The sequence below is a fragment of the Meriones unguiculatus genome, chromosome 6 (genome assembly GCF_030254825.1).
Source record: "Meriones unguiculatus strain TT.TT164.6M chromosome 6, Bangor_MerUng_6.1, whole genome shotgun sequence".
In the NCBI taxonomy this organism is placed as follows: Eukaryota; Metazoa; Chordata; class Mammalia; order Rodentia; family Muridae; genus Meriones; species Meriones unguiculatus.
In genome coordinates, this window is record NC_083354.1 from 84,463,375 (window position 1) to 84,483,387 (window position 20,013).

At 43.5% G+C, this 20,013-nt stretch overlaps 1 protein-coding gene across 8 annotated transcripts in view; it reads left to right on the forward strand.

Moving 5' to 3' along the window:
• The window catches only part of Pde4d (phosphodiesterase 4D), an 820,129-nt gene that overhangs the window by 794,757 nt on the left and 5,359 nt on the right, over window positions 1–20,013 (forward strand). For all 8 annotated transcript variants that reach the window (XM_060385704.1, XM_060385705.1, XM_060385706.1 and 5 more), the window contains 8 exons: window positions 3,536–3,629; window positions 4,654–4,826; window positions 5,869–5,967; window positions 7,123–7,287; window positions 8,360–8,459; window positions 17,517–17,671; window positions 18,670–18,792; window positions 19,725–19,907. In XM_060385704.1, coding sequence (XP_060241687.1) covers window positions 3,536–3,629; window positions 4,654–4,826; window positions 5,869–5,967; window positions 7,123–7,287; window positions 8,360–8,459; window positions 17,517–17,671; window positions 18,670–18,792; window positions 19,725–19,907 — 1,092 coding nt within the window. The remainder of the gene's footprint in view (window positions 1–3,535; window positions 3,630–4,653; window positions 4,827–5,868; window positions 5,968–7,122; window positions 7,288–8,359; window positions 8,460–17,516; window positions 17,672–18,669; window positions 18,793–19,724; window positions 19,908–20,013) is intronic.

A 20,013-nucleotide genomic window follows, 5' to 3' on the forward strand; every position in this document is an offset into this window, starting at 1 on the left:
AATGTTTGATATGCATGATAATGTATGATAACAGCACTATCCAGGGAGCATGCAGTGTGAGCCTGCACAGAAGACTCTTCTCAGTGGCTTTTTTTTTAAGAAAAAAACAAAACAAAACAAAACAAACAAAAAAACCAAAAAAACCCCAGTTATTGGCATTTTGATGAGTAATGTGAACAAATGCCCAGAATAATTGTACATCGTATTAATAGCATCCTTCCAGAAAAATCAAATAATTTGTGGTTCAGGTAACATGAACATGAAATTTTTCTTGCTGGTGTGTACAGCAACATAATCAGCCCATGTGATGGACACACCGGGTCTATGGATTTCTGTCTGGTTTTCTCAGTTGTCTTCAGATTATGAACATCATGGGGCTCAGTGGGTACAAGAGGTGGTGCCAGGCGGCTGGCAGTTCCTGTGCTGTCTACTGAGAGGCTCACACTGGCAGAAAGCAGTGCCCCCCCCCCCACTTTGTCATGGTCAGGTAGTTCTTAATGGCAACTTCATCGGAGAGCATGGACAGCTTAAGATCTTTATTGGGCACACATTTCAAATATTTGCAAAACCTTCTTTCCAGTATGTTTCACCCAATGTGTTCATTTTCCCATGGGTGAATGACTTATCAAGAGATTGTTTTTACATGTGAGAGATTTATGCATAATATTAGGCATAATATTATGGTCTTGAAACAGCTGTGATTTCCCTTATGGGTTCTTGCCCAATTTTTTTTTATGCAATTAGATAAAATGGGGACTAGCTGTAGACGTATCTGTAATCAGTTCCATCATTGTGCCTTGATTAAAAATCAGTTATCGGTATAAAAGGCTGGAGGTCAGAGTTGGTTACCACAAAGGAAGGCAGCCAAAATCACTCAAATAACTGAATACACAGTATGTGGCAGGCAAAATGTGAGACAGCCTAAATGGTGAGCTCATTTAATTAACTGTAAATTAATAGTCTACTTAAGAAAGCAGAACTTGCTAAGATGACACAGATTTTTAGCACTGGATAGTACAAATGCCTTTTGAAATAATCTCAGGAAGCCTCGTTTTACTTTCACAGGTGGTCATATATGCTGCTAAGCAAAGGTCACTCCTCCTCTCTGTGCTGACAAGAGAGACCTGATAGCTAAATGTAAAGCTTCAGAGTCTACCAAACCTAATAATGTTTTTAACTTACATTTTTGATCATGTATTTAATACCAGTTACTTTATATGCTGGAAAACTGCATTGTTCTGAACATCCTAGTTTGCTTTCTGTTGCTGTGATAAAACCATGGCCAAAAGCACCTTTCAGAGGAAAAGGCCTAGTTCGCTTCACACCTCCAGGTAACGGTCTGTCACTAGGGGAAGTCAGGGCGGGGACCCAGGAGCAGGCACTGAAGCAGGGACCATGGAGGGTGCTGTTTATTCTTGCTCCCCATAGCTGGCTCTCGTATATAACTCAGGACCCACCTGACCGAGGGTGGGACTGTTCTTAGTGACCTGGACCCTCTCGTGTCAATCATTAAGAAAATGCTCTACAGACTTGCTTCCATCAGGCAATCTGATGGAGGTGTTCTCTCTCTCTCTTTCTCTTTCTGCCACTCTCTCCGTCTGTCTCTTTCTCTCTGCATGCTATTTCACCTACATATGTGCTGTGTACCCCATGCATCCCTGGTGGCTATGGAGGCCAATAAAGAAGAGAGTGCTGGATCCCCACTGGAGCTGCCAATGCTGTGGGCTGCTCTGTGGGTGCTGGCAATAGAACCCAGGTCCTCTGGAAGAGCACCCAGTGCTCTTAACCACTGAGTCCTCTCTCCACCCCCAGAGGGATTTTCTAAATTGAGGCTCCCCTTCCCAAATAACTCTAGCTTGTGTCAAACTGACAAAACAATAACAACAAAAAACAAACAAACAAGCAAAACCAGAATGCTGAATTTTGAAAACTACTGAAGTATATTAGCATGCCTGGTTGGGAGATTTTCAGAGTCCGAGGTAGGGTTTGCATTAAGAAGTGCCATCCATATGGTCTCTCTTTAATTCCCCGACCTCCAAATGATACACACTTATCTAAGGCGCCAAAGCCAACGTCCACAATGAGAGAAAATGTGGTGCTTGTTTTCTGAGTCTGGGTTACATCACTTAGAATGATCTCTTCTAATTCTATCCAGGTATCTGAACATTTCATACTGTCGTTTCTTTAAGCTGGAGAATATCCCATTCTGTGAGTGTACCACATTTTCACTCTCCACTCACCCACTGATGTATAGCTGTTTCCGTTTCTTGGCCATTGTGACTAGAAGAGCAGTGAACACCAGTGTGCAAGTGCCTCTGCAGTAAGACAGAGTCCTCTGGGGAAATGCCCGGGATCGATGTTGTTGAATCGTGTGGCAGATCTGAGACTTTTTGAGGACCCCTCCCCAGACTGATTTCCATAGCGGCTCTACGGCACACACCCCCACCAGCAGCGGTCCCCTTTCCCACATCTTCACCAGCATCTGCCCTCACCTTCTTCATTGCCATTCTGACTGGGGAGATGTGGGAGATCTCAGAGGAGCTCTGATCTGCATTTCCCTGTTGCAGCAGCGGCTGCAGATCTCAGTGCACCTGCTGGAAACAGGCACTGCCACCTCAGTGAAATAAACAAGGTTGTGAAGCAGGGACCCAGCCATTGACCTGCTTTCGTGCAGTGGGAGATGGATCGGCGAATCCTGTGGTTTCCAAGAACTAATGCTAATTACACTCCCTGCTTGTATACAGCCTCAGAAGGAAACATTACGTAGTGTTTTCAGGTGTTGTGTTTTGGACGTTGTATTTAGAAGGAAATATTAGGTAGGATTTACTCAGATGTATTTCCCAAAGCCCCGAGAAAACACTCAAAATAAATCTATTCAGTTTTTCACTGTGGTTAAAAACGATTATGCTTTTACATTTGACCATTGTTATATATTCATTTTTGATAGTGATCAATCAGTTGCTAAAAGAATAGGATGTTAAACTCGGTGCATCACAGGCAAAAAGGAAGACATGAAAGTAGGGGGAGAGATTTGTTGGGAAGAAGGGCGCCAGTGGAGGTATGGGGTGTGAAAACGGCTAAAATTGACTCTATAAATATGCGAAACAGTCAAAAGCAGAGGAAAATAGACAAGCAGAAATATAGAATACCGTGTTAATTGTTCGGTAGCCATCTATTACACTTTGTTACATGGATGACAAAAATACCTTTACTTTAAAAGTTATTTTATCCACCGATCAATGCCATTAAGTGTCATACTCCATACTGGCTAACTTTAAATGGCTACATTGAAGATACTTAAAGCCAGGTGAAATTCAAAACTCAGTTTCTCATTCCTACTGACCTCACTTCACGGGCTCCTACAGACACGTGCCTACCGGCCACTGTCACGATGCTGTAACTTCCCAACATTGGAGAAACTCACACCGGATAGTGGATAGTAAACATTCCCTGGGCGCGCTTCACCGTGTCTTGGGGTATGCTGATGCCGTGACCCTCCCAGTGTCCCCTCACTCCGTCCCCTTCTGCCTTTCAGTTTAAGAGGATGCTGAACCGGGAGCTGACGCACCTCTCTGAAATGAGCCGGTCTGGAAACCAGGTGTCGGAGTACATCTCGAACACGTTCTTAGGTGAGAACAGCAGTGCTGGCTTGCAAGCTTCGCTTACGACCTGTTCGATGGCTTATTTTCAGAGGGCAGTTAGAGTTTGAACTTGTTCTGGAACCCAAGCATACGTTCTAGAAGCTCTCTTAAATCCATAATGGTAACAAAATGGGGCTTCAAGTCTCTGAACCCCAGAATCAACCGAAGGTGATGTAGTGGATTTTATTTGTTTATTTTTTATTGACAGTACTAGGTATGGAGCCTACAGCCTAGCACATGCCAGGCAGACACTATACCACTGAGCTACCTCTCTAGCAAGGTGTTTCATAATACTGAATCATGAGATATCTACTGAGCTATTTATTCATGCCTGCATTGGACACGTTTTGATTAAATGCCACCACTACTGGGCACGAGGAAATTAGAAGGCTTGACAATCTAGAAAGTACCAAGGCTAGCTGACCGGTCCATGCACAATTCCTGAGGGAAGTTCTGCTGACGAGTAAAGAGTGTGGCTTTGTGAGACAACACTTCTAACCTTAACTGTGTAAAGCAGATGCAGTAAATGAAAGTTAATAATCTGAATGCCCCCTTGACATGGGAATTTAGTTTTAAGGCAGAACTAGTGTGTATTAAGAAGCAAATTCTTATGCAGATGTTGGTTGAGCCTATACCACATAAGGATGAGTAAAGGCTGTCCACTGCCTGTAACAGAGACGAACGTGCCAAGACGCCTTACGTCTATAGCTTTGACTGCAAAAAGGAGCATATAGGCCTCTCGTTAGATCACGCTGTGGCTGTACGTGGTCCCTGTAAGACCAGTTTTCTCTTAGGATGATCTATCAAGAGGCCTTTGATAAGAAAGTAGAATCTGTCTAATTTCGTGTTTGAGAAGATCCACTTGTAGTCAACTCTAAAAGAAAAAGTAGCATCTGGAACCACTTCCTAGAATACACAGTGAACAGTTACAGTGTGCTTATTTGTGTGTTGTGCAATTAAAAAATAAAGTTGAATTCAAAGTAAATGTGGGGCGCTTTCTGGATTTCTTAAGATAAGCAACATGAAGTGGAAATCCCCTCTCCAACTCAGAAGGAAAAGGAGAAAAAGAAAAGGCCGATGTCTCAGATCAGCGGGGTCAAGAAGCTGATGCATAGCTCCAGCCTGACTAATTCCTGTATCCCAAGGTTTGGGGTGAAAACAGAGCAGGAGGATGTCCTGGCCAAGGTAAGCTGATCTCAGGGATCACGCTGTAATTTTTCCCCCCATGAATTCTCTGTCTTTTCTTTTAGACCGATAGAAAAGTTCATTAGTTTATTTGATTTTCCAAATTGTTTTAGAGTCAGGCATAGTGGTACAGGCCTTTAATCTCCCAGCACTTGGGAAGCAGAGGTGTGTGGGTCTCTGTGAGTTTGAGGCCAGCTTGGTCTACAAAGCGAGTTCTGCAACAGCCAGAGCAGCACAGTGAGACCGTGCCTCAAAACAAAGCAGAACAAAACAAACAAACAAAAACAACACACCTGTTTTGTTGAAGTGACAGAAAGAGAGAGAGAGAGAAAGAGAGAGAGAGAGAGAGAGAGAGAGACTGCAAGAGCGCGTGCACAAACACATGCATGCAAGTGAGAGCAGTGCCAGTGGAGGCCTGAAGAGGGTATCAAATTCCCTGTACCTGGAGTTAGCACCAGTTAAGAGCCACCTAACGTTGGAGGCTAGGAACTGAACTCAGGTCTTCAGGAAGAGCAACAGTTGCTCTTAACTGCTGAGCCATCTCTCCAGGCCTTGAATTGAAGGTGGGAAAATCACTTCATAACACTCTATAAATTATTAGTTTATTCATACGTAGATTTAGGTATGTGACTTGGTTGATGTGTCTTGGTTTCTTGTTGCTTGTTTGTTTACTTCTAAGCATCTTGATTTGAGTTTTTGACCTTGGAGAGTTAGTAATTGATCATCCCTTCTGGATTTTAGGCCAAGTAGATTCTGTAAATAGATTTTATTTATTGAAATTATTTGAGGTTGATAATGAAAGCATATGAAAGTAATTTATTATCAGACTTGTAAGTTTAAGCAATATTTAGTTTTCAGTACAGTTGAATGAACGTCCCTTAACTTTGAATGTGTTTACATCAGTACATTTTAAAGAATCCATTACAATTCTTTATTTTACTAGAGCAGTGTTTTTCATTAAAGTCAGTAATTTTTAAATGCTTCTGTTTGTTATCACCTGTTGTTCAACTTCGTCTTCTTTGGATGTTTTTCTTCACCTTAGGAACTAGAGGATGTGAACAAATGGGGTCTCCATGTTTTCAGAATAGCAGAGCTTTCTGGGAATCGGCCTCTGACTGTTATCATGCACACCATTTTTCAGGTAATGTCCTTGAATTTCTTCTAACCGGACTGTATCAGTTATTTTCTGTTGTTGCGACAACATGCTTAAGGAAATCATTTTAGAAGCAGGAATCATTTGTTTTGACTCACGGTTTCAGAGGGTCTAGTCAGCTGCTCCATTGCCTTTAGGCTGTGATAAGGTACACCATGGGGCAAAAATCATGGCAGAGTAAAATGAACAGACAGACGGAGAGAGGAAGGGCAGGAGAAGGTATCCTGGGACAGGCTGGACTGTGCAAAGGCACGCTCCTAGTGGTCTTCCTCTTTCAGCTGTGCCCTCCTTCTTGGGAGTCCAGTTAGCTGTGAACTCACTAATGAAGTTAGTACTGTCATCCTGTGATCACAGTCACCTGTTAACAGTGGCCCCTCAACAATGAGGCGCTGGGGTCATTTTTCACCCAATGTGTTCAGCCTTTAAGCTATGAATTATGTATTCTAATCATCCCCTTTGGCTTATTTTGATGCCTCTGTTCTATTGCTCCTTTACAAGGAACATAATAACAAATACAGTATGCAAAAGATATGCATAATAGCATTTTTTTTCTATTTAAGAAATGTGGGGGAATGGAAACAGGATATTAATGATAGTTATAAAATTATCTCCCCAGTGCAAACTTGGTAATATTCTAAACAAACAAGCCCCCTGCTGATTAACCGGAATATAATCCTGTGAGCATCTTTTTAGTATTCTGCCATCTTTTTTTTTTTTTTTAATCCATTTCTTGTTCTTGCCTCTGTGCCATGTCAGGGTGGGGCTTCATTGAGAAGCTGGGGCTGGTACTGGTATCTTGGGACTAGATGGGCAGCGCCAGCCTAAGAGGAAATGTGGGTTCATCTGGTGTGACGGAGGGACCTTGTCAGCAGCTGTGGTGAAGCTTCCTGCAGGAGCTTTTGCTCACACTATTCCCCTCCGCTAGGACTGTTGGTCTTGGAAGGACAGCTCAGCTGGGCGCTAGTACCAGAGTTTCTGTCCTTCCCAGATATTTCCATTTCCCTCAGTAGATATGAGAAAACACCGTTTCATTTCTGGGCTGCTGGCAGGCAACACCAGCGTACGATTTTCTTTTAACATACTTGGGGGAACGAGTTTTATTAAAAAGCCAAAAACGTTAAGGAGATTTTTCTTTTCTTACAGGAACGGGATTTATTAAAAACATTTAAAATTCCAGTAGACACTCTAATCACGTATCTCATGACTCTGGAAGACCATTACCACGCTGACGTGGCGTATCACAACAACATCCATGCCGCAGACGTGGTCCAGTCCACTCACGTGCTACTGTCCACACCTGCTTTGGAGGTCAGGCTGTTTTCTAACACGGCATCAGCACTCATCTGCCACTTATGAAGAGCTCTTAAACGTTGACGATGGGGGAGGGGCCTCGAAGTACAGACAGCACTGTCTTAATGTGCCCACTTATAAGGAGAAATTATTGCCAATAAGCAACGGATCCCTTGATGAATTTTGTCTGTGAGAGCTGGTCAAAAAGCTGTTGGGATTCATCTGTTTATGATATTTGCTACTTTGGAATGATCCAGTGCATACTGCACACACACATCTGACTTCTGGCAAGGTTGTTTTCTGGGACTTTAGTCTGATGGTATAATTCAAAGGACGATTGTGTTCTAAAATATAAGCAACACGTCGTTAATACTTTCCAAGAATTTATTAGAAAGAAATGCCTTTTTAGATTTTCCAAGTCCTAAAAAAGTTGTTCTGTGAAGTGTTTAGTAAAGGGATTTGATTTCCATCATTATTTGGGGAAAGATTCTTAGTTGTATAGTTTAGGCTTTTCGTTATAAAATTCTGCTTATAGCTTATTATTTGGCTGAGTGGGTCTCAACTAGGGACAATTTCCATCCTGGTTTCCTCCATCTCTACACCCAGGGACATTTGGGGAATATCTGGGGACATTTTTGGTTGTACAGATCCCAGCATGTTGTGAGTAAAGGCGAGAAATTTGCCAGACAGCACAGTAACATGCAGAATGCCCTAACTACAGCCTTGTCGGCACTGAGGCTAAGAGCTGGTGATTTGGATGACAGGAAGATGAAAGAAAAGAACTTCTCAGGCATTATTGATATGTTCTCGGAGTATATCACTAAGCCTCTTACCCATAAGCTCGTATTTCCTCTCAGCATCATTGCAGATACCCTACTTTTTGAAAAATATAACAAATAGATTTTGTTGTGATGTGTAACAAAGTCAGATGAAGTGTTTCTGCTTTGAAATCACATTTATGAAACTCATCCGTAAGAGAGTTCCTTGTTCCTTCTGAATCCTGGGGTTTGCTTCATTTGTTTATATAGTACTCTCACTCATATAGCTCCGGAATACCATGCTAATATCACTTGTACTGTTGGTTTTCCAGGCTGTGTTCACAGACTTGGAGATTCTCGCAGCCATTTTCGCCAGTGCAATACATGATGTGGATCATCCTGGTGTGTCAAACCAATTTCTGATCAATACAAGTAAGTGAAGCCTAGTTTTTGTATATTTTTAAAAACGTAACTGAGTGGTTTTATAAGTCTGTGTTTCTCCAGTGTGGTAATGTGCTTTTGACAAACATTAATAAGTAGGTTTTGGCTATAGTATAACACTAATGTAATTTATCGCTGCAAATGCTCATGGCCTCCCATGAGACAGGCAGTTGGTGTGTGAAAATCTGTGTGCTCTAGCGCATCTCTGAATGTCATTGATTACTGTGTTTCTGCAAAAGGAAATCAAAGGTGTTTTTTGCATGCACAGTGGCACGGGTCGAAAAGTGAAAGGTGAGGCATGTACCCTGGTGTAGGTGGGAAGGTCAAAGCATGTAGAATAGTGTGGGTAGAAAGGTCAGAGCACGTACAGTCGTGTAGGTGAAAAGGTAGGTAGGTAGGCAGGCCGTAGGAACCAAACCAAGCGGATAATCACTGAGCCCTCGAGGTCACTGTAGCTCTCCTCACCATTGCAGTTCCCATTCCCTCAGCTCCTGTTCGGGTCTCTGGAGAGGAGTAACAGCAGCTTAGTTTCTGGTGCCTTGTCTTTGACAGCTCACTCTCCCTTTAACAAAACTCCTAGTGACCCCTCAGTGCACACGAAGACACCGCTGTGCCTAGGAATGCAATCCGTGGTAGAGGTCGGGTTGTGACGTGACCTCTCTGATACACTGCAGGCCTCTGGAGGAGTGTCTGGAGGAGGCTTGCCCCCTTGCTCTGGAGAAGGCTTTAGCAGCATATAAACGGTGCATGGTCCTTGAAGTTGCTAGGGAAATGACTTAAATGGACCGAGACATAATTCTTCCCTATTGTGCTGTGGTAGATTATAAATTTCCCTTTAATGAAGAGAAAAGCAGCGCTGTGACTTTTCCGTGTTAAGAAGCTAGGTGCCTTTCTTCCGCATCAGCCTATGGGCTACACTTTGCCTTTGTGCTGGAGTAACCTGGCTGTCTTACTATCAGGGTCTTCACAGCTGACTTCCAAGCGAGATCTAAAGAGAGAAGGCCAAACGTGGCTTTGTCCCGAGAGGCCTAATTCAGGTCTGTAAGATCAGTTAGAACCACTCTCGGATTTTATACAGCCTCTGTAGAAACAGAACAAAATACATGTTAGTGGTTCATGGGTGGAACAGAGGACCCATGCCTCGCCCCCCACTCCCCCCCGGGATGTGTGGTTGGTAGATGACATTTCAGATGGTAAGGAAGGGGCTTCCGCATTTCATGTTCCCACTGCTTTGTGAGACCCTGTAACCTGTAACCGGGTGCTTACAGGACTCATCAAAACATTTACATAACCATTGTCATCACTGAGTCTACTGTGACAGAGCACTTTCTGAAAAGGGCTGGCGGGTCACGTGGTGCAGCGTGCACTGGTCCTTTCCATAAGTTCGGCCTACTTCAGCATTTTGAGGCTCATGCATGTCGTGGTGTGTGTTTAATAGCATAGATTTCAACAAACATGTAAACTTATCTTGTTTAGATTTAACTTCTGACACTTTATAATGGCATATTTTCTCCAAGTTAGTAATGTCAGTCATTGAAAGAATAATTCCTTCGCATTCTATCACGCATTCTATCCTATGTTCCCTTGTAATGTCATCAGAATTAAGAACAGAGAACACGTTTAAGTAGCTCACAAGAGTCACTGTCTTTCAGTATTCTGTGGTACGTTTTAAGGACAGCAGGGACAAGTTCTGTTCTTTCTGTGAGCCCTTCAGATGCAGCTGGGACTCGGCTGGCACCTGTGGGGCTTTGATGGGTGGCAGGCAATCTGTGGAATCCGCCATCTCAGCTAGCACAGCCGCCATCCTCTAAAGGTTGAAAGCCAACAAGGCAGATAGTGCAGAAATTTGGAGGATGCTTATAAATGTAGAGAAGTGGCCAGAGCTGTCTATCTAGGTCCTTTGACATGACTTAGGTACAACCCTGATAACCACTCCTGTTTCTGGAATCTCCGCCACTTTCAGCGTTGTGATGAACAACATGACAACAGCAACATGGGGAAGCCCTCAGCTCTGAGAGCGGCTTTTGTTGAGTTGCTCATTCAGATGATGGGGTGTAGTGAGGAAGTGTCATTCTTCAGCCGGTCAGGAGGCCGTGCCGCTTGGTATACAAGGTGTCCCGGGGCTGTCCCAGTGCTGACCAGGATCACTAACTTAGCTATGCGTCATCACTGGAGCCTACAATCTTCCTCCCCTTCCTCTCTTCCTTCCTCTCTCCCTCCCTCGTTCCCTCCCTTTTTCCTTTCATCCTTTCCAGTATTGCAAATAGTTTATATTCACAGCATGCGCTAATCAAATCTCCTATGACTTTAAACATAACAAATATAAGACCTTTATGAACTAATGTGTCAAATTATGTGTTTATTTTTGTTTCTATAACCCTTCAGGGAGTTTACATTTTCTTTGGCTTTCATGGATAGATTCATTGTCACTAAGTCAAGTTTACCATACTCTCAAACCCTTGACTTGGAGCTGGTCTTTCTAGCTGCCAAAGCCAAAGGCTGAGCCTGTCTTTTGTAACAAGGGAATCTTGAGTTTTCATCATCATCTCAAACCACTAGTTAGATGGCTACATCTCTTGAGGTGTCCTCAGAGACATCATGAGCTTGAAAGACATGTCCCAAGGCACATTGTCCAGGTGATTGCCAGTACAGTCATGCCCCTGCTTCTTAGCTGTGACCTTAGAGACTCTTAGTATACCATGAGAAGCCTTCATGGTAATGAAGGCTGTAGGGATCTGGAAGTCTGCAAACACAGGGCATAGAGAATTTGAAATCCCAGGTAGAAAGTTGCCTTGATCATTTTAGAGGCAATGGTGATAAATCAACCCATAAAGTATAAAAAGCTTTAAAAAAGTTTTGACTGTAGCATACAAGAAGGTGTTTATCGTGAGAAGATCTTTGACTTTTCGGTTTTATTTTCTGAAAAAGTAAAACAGTGTGAAAGATTAAAAAAAAAACACATATGGTGTTATATTTTACTTGGAAAGAGAATGTTTTGTTTATAGTAAAGATGTCCAAGTTTGGGGAGAAAGGTTTATTCATACTCATCATGTATTCAAAGCAAATGTCTTTAGGTTTCCAAGAGTAGAGAGACATTACATCATGGTAAGTTGAAGTGGGATCTAGCTGCCAGTCTACATGCTTTACATAGAGTCTCAATCTCTCAATTTAACATAGATTTTCTCATTCTTATACTAGTGGATTATATAGAGACCTTTATCTGTGCAAACCTTTGAAATAAGGACAAATTCATTTTTAACAAGTGTGATTATGTGGAGATCAAGGCAAAACTTTGGCTCTTAGAAGCTTGTGTTGTCTTATGGAAGAAGGGGGAGCTCCACAAGGAAACCAACAGAGCCAAAAATCTGGGCCCAGGGCCCCCTGCAGAGACTGATGAGTCAACCAAAGACCATGCCTGGAGAGGACCTAGACCCCGTGCTCAGATGTAGCCCAAATGCAGCTCAACGTTGGTTCCCTAGTAAGGGGAGCAGGGGCATTCACTGGCATGAACTTTGATCACCTCTCCCTGTCAAGGTAGCCTTACTAAGCCACAGAGAAAGAGGATCTAGACAGTCGTGATGAGATCTGATAGGCTAGGGTCAAATAGTAGGGGAGGAGGACCTCCCCTATTAGTAGACTAGGGGAGGAACACAGTGGGGGGAAGAGGAAGGGAGGGTAGGGCCAGGAAGGGGGCTACAACCAGGATACAAAATGAATAAATTGTAATAAATAATGATAATAATTTTAAAAATCCTCGTGAATGGATGCACACACTGGTACTTGATGCAGTGGAAGAAATCAGAAAGTGTCAGGGCATGGAACATGGATGGAGTGAGGGGGAGAAGGGCAGTTTCAGGACCATTTTGTTCAGAAGTCTTTTTCTTAAAAAAAAAAAAAAGCACACATTAATTGTATAAGACAATGGCACTTTCACACATGACATTTTCATACATATATATAAAAATACTTTGACATTATGTTATGACATTATCACACATGCACATACAGCACCTTGATGTAACCCCACTAACACCATCCCTGCAGCCTCCTGCCTGTCCCTCTTCACCTTGGCCCCTTTCGCAAGGGTTTATGCCTCCAATGACTCAGAGACATGGTAGAGCATGCTGTCATTTCCAGACACTGGACTAAGCCTACCTAAGCCACAGAGTGGAGAGTGTGGCTTTCACTTTTGCCATATGCACTTTCAGTCTCTAGCTGCCCAGCATCATGTAAGCTTTGATTCTCGCCGTCACACACAGTTCACAAACATCTGTTACAACAAAGATGTGTGTGTTTGTGTGTAATTTACCTCTTTTGCATATTTTGCCCAGAGAAGGCTGACAAATTTAAGGTTTGACCCCCATTTCTGTTAATAGAGCATGCATGTCTTTTATCATATATGTCTAATTGAGCTCAGGGTTGGGTGGTGCACAAACAGATTAGGGGCATATGCCTTTAATCCCAGTACATGGACAGATCTCTGTAAGTTCAGGGCCAGCCAGGGCTATACAGTGAGCCCCTGTGTATGATAGTGATGATATATTTATTAAAAAGTAAAAGTGATACACCGTGGATAACAACGAAGGGATTAACACACTCCTGAAATTCCTCCCCGCTGAGATGAATTGCTCTAAACCTTTCAGATTTTTCTATAGGCATATGTGTAAGCATAGAATTTTACACATAAAATTCACAGTACAGGTGCTTACTTGTAATCTGTCTTCTCAGAGACTAAGTCTAGACCTGTTTCCTGGAGAAACAAAAAAAGAATTAGCTCTACTCCTGTTAACAGACCTTAAGTTACCTATTCTCTTTGGCATACATCACTTAGAATGTGTATAATTTTAAAAAAATATTTATTAATTTATTAATTTATTATTTCATGTAGGTGAGTGCTTTATCTGCATGAACACCTGCCTGCCAGAAGAGAGCATCAAATCCCCGTATAGATGGTTGTGAGCCACCATGTGGTTGCTGGGAATTGAAGTCAGGACCTCTGGAAGAGCAGACAGTGTTCTTAACCCCTGAGCCATCTCTCCAGCCCAAATGTGTATAATCTTAGAGTCAAATTTCTTATTTTACATTTTTCATATGTACATATATATTGCTTCATTTGGTCCAACAGAAAGCTTATACCCACTTACAGTTTACTTATATTTATACAACCTACGTTTGATCTCCTATACTCTTGCCAGCTCCGAGCTTTTAACAGTTGAAGTTTAATTTGTTGAATATTTTGAGGGTTTTTACGGAGCTGTTTTTAGGGAATACAACATTTTCCTACTCCCTGTTGTATCCTTTGGTATCTAGCTCTGTGAAATAGAATTTATGTAAGTCTACATACACTGCCGCCCAGTCAGTAAGAAACCCTTAGGCCTTAGTGTAAGAAGGCAGCCATTGGCAAAGCGATGCAGGTCTTTGCCCTCTGCAAGCTTGCAGTCTAAGTTGTGATAGTTAATTTCCAATGATGCCTAGGAAGCTGGAATATCTTCATTTCAGGTGAGCCTGAAGGAGTGTTTCTGCAAGAAGTTAGCATTAGAATCAGCGGACCAAGTCCAGGTTACCCTGCCCCATGTGAATGGGTATCGTCACCCAACCAATAAGGGCCCAATACAGGAGTAGATGAGGTGAAGGGAGGCAAATGGTGATTGTCATCATCCCCTGCTCTATCAATGCTGCTTGTTTGTAGAGCTCTAGACTTGAACTAGAGCTTTCATCATTTACTTCCGTCTCTCCTAACCTCATTCCCTTCCTCAGGCCTGAATTGCCACTGACTTTCTTGGCTCTCCAGCTTGTACACTGCCGGTCCAGGCCTTTACGTGGCTTCCATAAGCACCTGAGCCAATTCCTACAATAAACATACAGGAATGTATACATCTGTATCTGTTCTTCTGGTTGTGTGTCACTGTGGAAGCATGTGTCAGAGATTTGGGTTCTGACAGGGCTTAGGAGGAGCAGAATTTTGAGGATGAGTTTTTGGAGTTCCTTTTGGGGTTTCCGGTGTTTTTTAGTAGTCTGTTAGATTTGAAGACATTGATGATTCTATTTCTTGGTGTAAAGAGAATACTGATAGTCTGTATTACGAAGTATTTATAGAGATACCTAAGATGTGCCTTAGTACTTCTAACCAACCACTTATAGGATGCAAGAAGCCGAGTGACTGTGTTATTTCAGCACCTTTCAGGTGATGCAGGAATGGAATGACTTTGCTTGGGAGCTCCCAATGTCACTGGACCAAGTGTTGGCTTGTGTTTCTGAGTGTGTCCTGAACAAGAGCCTTCTTTGCTGCAGTGACAGGGGTAAAGCGCTGAAAGTCAAAGTTAGAATCACCTGCCATGACTGGTACCATGAGCGCCCAGCTTTTCCAGGTCATCTGCCGGTAAAGTGACCTCGGTCGGGGAATAAATCTGTGCTTTAGTGAAATCTGTCAGGGCTCAGTGGTATGGGGCATGTTGGTCCACCCCTTCTAAGGTGAAAGGAGAGTAATTACGTACAACCCTTCCTACAACCAAGAGAGGAACACGTGCTTCCTGGGCCTGGGTGGCTTTGGAAACAGCATTCTCCTCATGGAGGGTTTGGGCTGTTAATCACTCTTGGCCCATTACTGAAGTGCATGAAAAGCTGTTCCTGGTTTTTGTTTGTTTGTTTGTTTTTTGTTTTTGTTTTGCTTTGTCATGACCCAGGATAAAAGAATTCCCTTCCTGGGTCTAGGCTGGTGTGCGAGTGTCCCCTGATTTCGCTGGTCCAACAGGACTTGGCCATGCCAGTAGCACACTGGGTTGTTGTTTGAAGCTATGTGCAGGGCTCCATAGGTGATTCAGGACACAGATTTAGGATTTGGGAGCAAGGCCCTGCCATTATCAAAATTAAAATGAAGAAGATTAAAAACAGCTTAGCAATAAAGCTGAAGCACCAATACAAACATTTTCCCATAAAGAAATGAGAATTTCAGGGCGAGGCGGATTCTCTGTTAGCTCTATAGAAGATTACAGTAAAAGCTTAACAGGAAGAGTCTAGAGACAGCTTGCCTCTAAATACTGGCCCTAGAGTGCACCAGCTGTGTGATATTGGCAATATTACCTTTCCTAAGATTCATTTCCTTCGTTTATGAATGGACATCATGTTCAAATCTTCCTAGGAGAGGTGCGAGCAATGGCAATGTAGCACGCCAACCCTTTATAACATAGGACAACAGAGTCCTCTTAATATGGTGGCTTAGGATATTCTCTTCTTGGTGCTTTTTAAGTTAGGAAGAAAGGAGGATTCATACGGTCTAGTGTAAATCAGATGTCCTCCAGTCATCTTTAGTTTTGTTTAGAGAGTTGGTCTCTAAGGATGTTGGGAACATCAAGGAGGGAGACCATGTTCAGAGATAAGAGCAAACTGGGCGCACGTGATAATGGTCACTGGGTGGTCCAGAGTGTCGGAGGCATTGGAGGAAAAATGAGCCGTCGTGCCTTCAGCCATTGAGAAAGCTTGTAGAACAGGTGGTTTCTGCAGAAGGGGCGCTCAGCTAGCCTCCCATCCCCCCCTTACTGTGTACACACTATATGGAGTCTGAACCTCAAGGACTCGACTTACAAGTCCTGGGTTAGCGTCTTCCGTGATGCGCCAGACTGTAACCTCCCACCTCACCAAGGGACCGTGCACCTTGTCTGACAGGCAGAAGCAATTAAATGATGGCCCTGAAGTTCAGTTTCTTCAATGGTAGTATTTATTTGTTTGTCTTTTTAAAATTAAAACTAAGCTTTTACTGCCTGGTCCCAGTGGGTATGTAAAAGGATCAGACTGGAGCAACATATCAGCCCTCCACTCTCACCTCTGCTCTCCCTCTCCAGCCCCTAAAGAATCGTTTCCTTGGCCAAGGCCAGTGTAGCCAGTGCCCTTGGACCCTGCCTCTATGGGACGGATCACCTTCATGGAGGCAGCTGCCCCTCAGCTTTCCCTGCCTCTCTCTTGCATCTCTCTTCAAGGGGAACACAAACCCATTAGTAGTTGTGTAAGGCCAAGTGAATCCTTATGTTCATGTCCCTTACCTATGCAAGAGTTTATTCCCATGAAAGGGCCCCGTTGGACTGGGTCACGCTGTTTCTGAGTTCGACAATACCATGCCTTCCTACCAGCATTTGCTTGTTTAATGTGATTCAGCTGTGTATGCGCAATGCCTTGTGCTCAGTATCGCTTTAAGTTTCTAACTTCTGTATGTTTAACCACGGGCTTTCATAGACTATTTAAAAGTAAGGCTTTGGTCCTCCGCATGAAAGAAGTAACACTTAGTTGGGCGGTACTTTTAAACAGTATTGATTTCTCCAGTCAAAGTGAGATGGAACAACATTTTTAAACATCCACTGCTGAGAGTCTACACTCTCCTGCTTGTATGTGTGTGTGTGTGTGTGTGTGTGTGTGTGTGTGTGTGTGTGTATGAATGTCCAAAGCTGTGAGCAGGCAAGCCGGAAAGGCAGGTCACAGGCATAGAGCACAGCCAGTGGCCTCAGAAGAGGAAATGGTGGGGTCGGGGGGGTGGGGGAGGTGGTAATAAGTAGCACCATGACCAAACTGAATACTGCTCTGGAGCTTGCTCCGAGCACAAACAACCTTGCACCCACCATCCATACACAGTATCAGGGAAGTACTCCACAGTTATCTGGGGATGACAACGCAGGCTCAACGCACATATGAGGAATAATGCCCAGGTTTGCTGAGCCCATAGTGCTTAACACTTCCAAGAACTGACCGGAAGGACCACATATCAGCCAAACTGTAAATCACTCCTAAGGCAACAGTGCTCTTTTGACTCTTAGATTTTTTTTTCTTTGACATATTTGCTCTTGGGTAAAGGTGAAGTACAGGGGCGACATCATCCTAAACATAAAGCATCACACAACTTGGGGATTTGCTTTCACTCGCTTATATGGTGCGCCCAACCGGCCTCAGCTCCATCGTCCTGCCCTCTCAGCCTCTGGAGTGCTGGGGATGGCAAAGAATGTGAAGAGTGAGACTGACATTAATTAAACAGCCTTGGTGACACGCTGCTGCTCTTCCTTTCAGACTCGGAACTGGCCCTGATGTACAACGACTCCTCCGTCTTAGAGAACCATCATTTGGCTGTGGGGTTTAAGTTGCTCCAGGAGGAAAACTGTGACATTTTCCAGAATCTGACCAAAAAGCAAAGACAATCTTTAAGGAAAATGGTCATTGACATTGTGAGTAACTGATAAAAGCGATACAGAGTTCTCGTAGATGAGGTCAGGTTAGATTTAGGCGGCGGACTTGTAGAAACCGCCTCTGGTGTGGCTGGGGGGTTTCCTCCGTGGTAGCGTATCTCTTCCTAGCAGCTGTGGTCAGGATAAATGACCTCACTCAGCAGGCTGTTTTCTGAGCTCCTCTTGTCCAGTGGCAGGCTGAGCGGGGTGACTCAGCATATGCAGCCCCCCCCCACCCCCCACCGCCATAACTCCAATGGAGTCTTTCCCCAGCCACTTTGAGATAACCTCATCCCGACTCTTCTCCCTGTGGACACGATTCAGAGCAATCTGGCAACAGGAAGATCTATAGGTATTACAAAAGTAGACTTCATTTTTTTTTTTTTTAAATTACATTGGTTTCTTGAATTTGTTTGGTGTGTATGTGCGTGCACACACGCCACGGTGTAGCTATGGACTCAGCGGATGGTTTGTGGGAGTCAGTTCTTTCCTTCCACCGCCTGGGTCCTATGGAAGCACTTCAGGTCATCAGGCATGGGGACTCACTCAGCCATCTTATCAGCCCCTAAAGTGCACTTCTAAGTTTTGTTGTACACAGGGAAACATCATTTGATGTCTTTGATCATGAAAACAAAACCAAAAAAAATCTCTAACCGATACTGTGTACCCTAAATGTTGTGTGAGGAGCCCTGAGCCAGCACCTTATAGCAGTAATGGCTCCCTCATTCAGAACAAGCACGGAGACGAGGATGGTGTTTTTACCTTGAAAGTGTGGGTTAGTGCCTGACGTTTCTGTGTTGTGTATCTTTATCTGGGCTCAGTGAGGAAGAGTTCCCCAAGAAGAAGTCATTCCCACACATCATTATTTCACAATTCATAATCACAATTCAGAGTGAGTGATTCTCCACTCCTTCCAAAACTCAAAATAATTTCTTTGTTCACTTGCAAATGCTTTTTCCTTTTGGCTTCTGTTCACAAGACAATCTCTGCCCTGACAGGTACTTGCGACAGACATGTCAAAGCACATGAATCTGTTGGCTGATCTGAAGACGATGGTGGAAACTAAGAAGGTGACAAGCTCTGGGGTCCTTCTCCTTGATAACTATTCGGACAGGATCCAGGTACAGAGCATCTTCATTTGTTCTTTATGCACACACTAGTGACCGAATGAGACAAGAGCAGTGTCTGCTTGTCTCGTCTCACACATTCAGAAGCTACAGGCAGGACCTTTATCTTATCCTTCTTCGTTTTTTTTTTAAATTTAATTTAATTTTATTAATTACACTTTATTAACATTGTATTCCCCCCATAAGCCCCTCCCGCCTCCCCTCCTCATCCCACTCTCCCTCTCCATTCTTCACACATGCTCCTCCCCAAGTCCACTGATAGGGGAGGTCCTCCTCTTCTTCCTTCTGATCTTAGTCTATCAGATAACATCAGGAGTGGCTGCATTGTCTTCTTCTGTGGCCTGGTCCTTCTTCGTTTTTAATTGAAAAAAAAAAAAAAAAAACAGTCTTCATACAATATTTTCTGATCATGGCTTCCCCTTCCCCAACTCCACTCAAATCCTTCCCGTCTCTCCTTCTTTTCTCTCCTTAGAAAGCAAACAAACAGGCAAACAAACTGGGGGAAAACACATACAAACAAACAAAAAACATAAAAACACACAATTGGAAAACATAATATATCAGCAAAGCATAGACAGAATAATCCCTACTCCTTTGTAGTCAAACAGGTAAAATGGTACTGGCCTGTTCATTTACACATAATAGTATCAACAAAAACAAAAACTTAACATCTGAAATCAGACCATTTGAGCAGCTAAGAATTTAATTTTCGATGAACACAAACAGCGTCTCCCGAGACACTCAAATGCAGAAGTGGCATAATTCAGAACTATTAATACAGGTGTGAACCACAGGGGCACATCATGGTTGAGCTGTTTGAAATCAGTCTGGCACTGTGTGCATTCTAAGTGTCACAGTCATCCGATGTCAGTTTCCTAGTTTCAAACCAAAAAGAGCTGAACCAGGAATGCCTCCATCCGCCTTAGGTCCTTCAGAATATGGTGCACTGCGCAGACCTGAGCAACCCCACCAAGCCTCTGCAGCTGTACCGCCAGTGGACAGACCGGATAATGGAGGAGTTCTTCCGCCAGGGGGACCGGGAGCGGGAGCGTGGTATGGAGATAAGTCCCATGTGTGACAAGCACAACGCCTCTGTGGAAAAATCACAGGTAATTCCGTGGCGCCGGGAAAGGGCCGAACCATGTGGCTACTCTGTCCTCAGACCACAGTGTTTGGTTTTGTTTGTAGGGGTTTGACATGTCGATTTCACTTGTG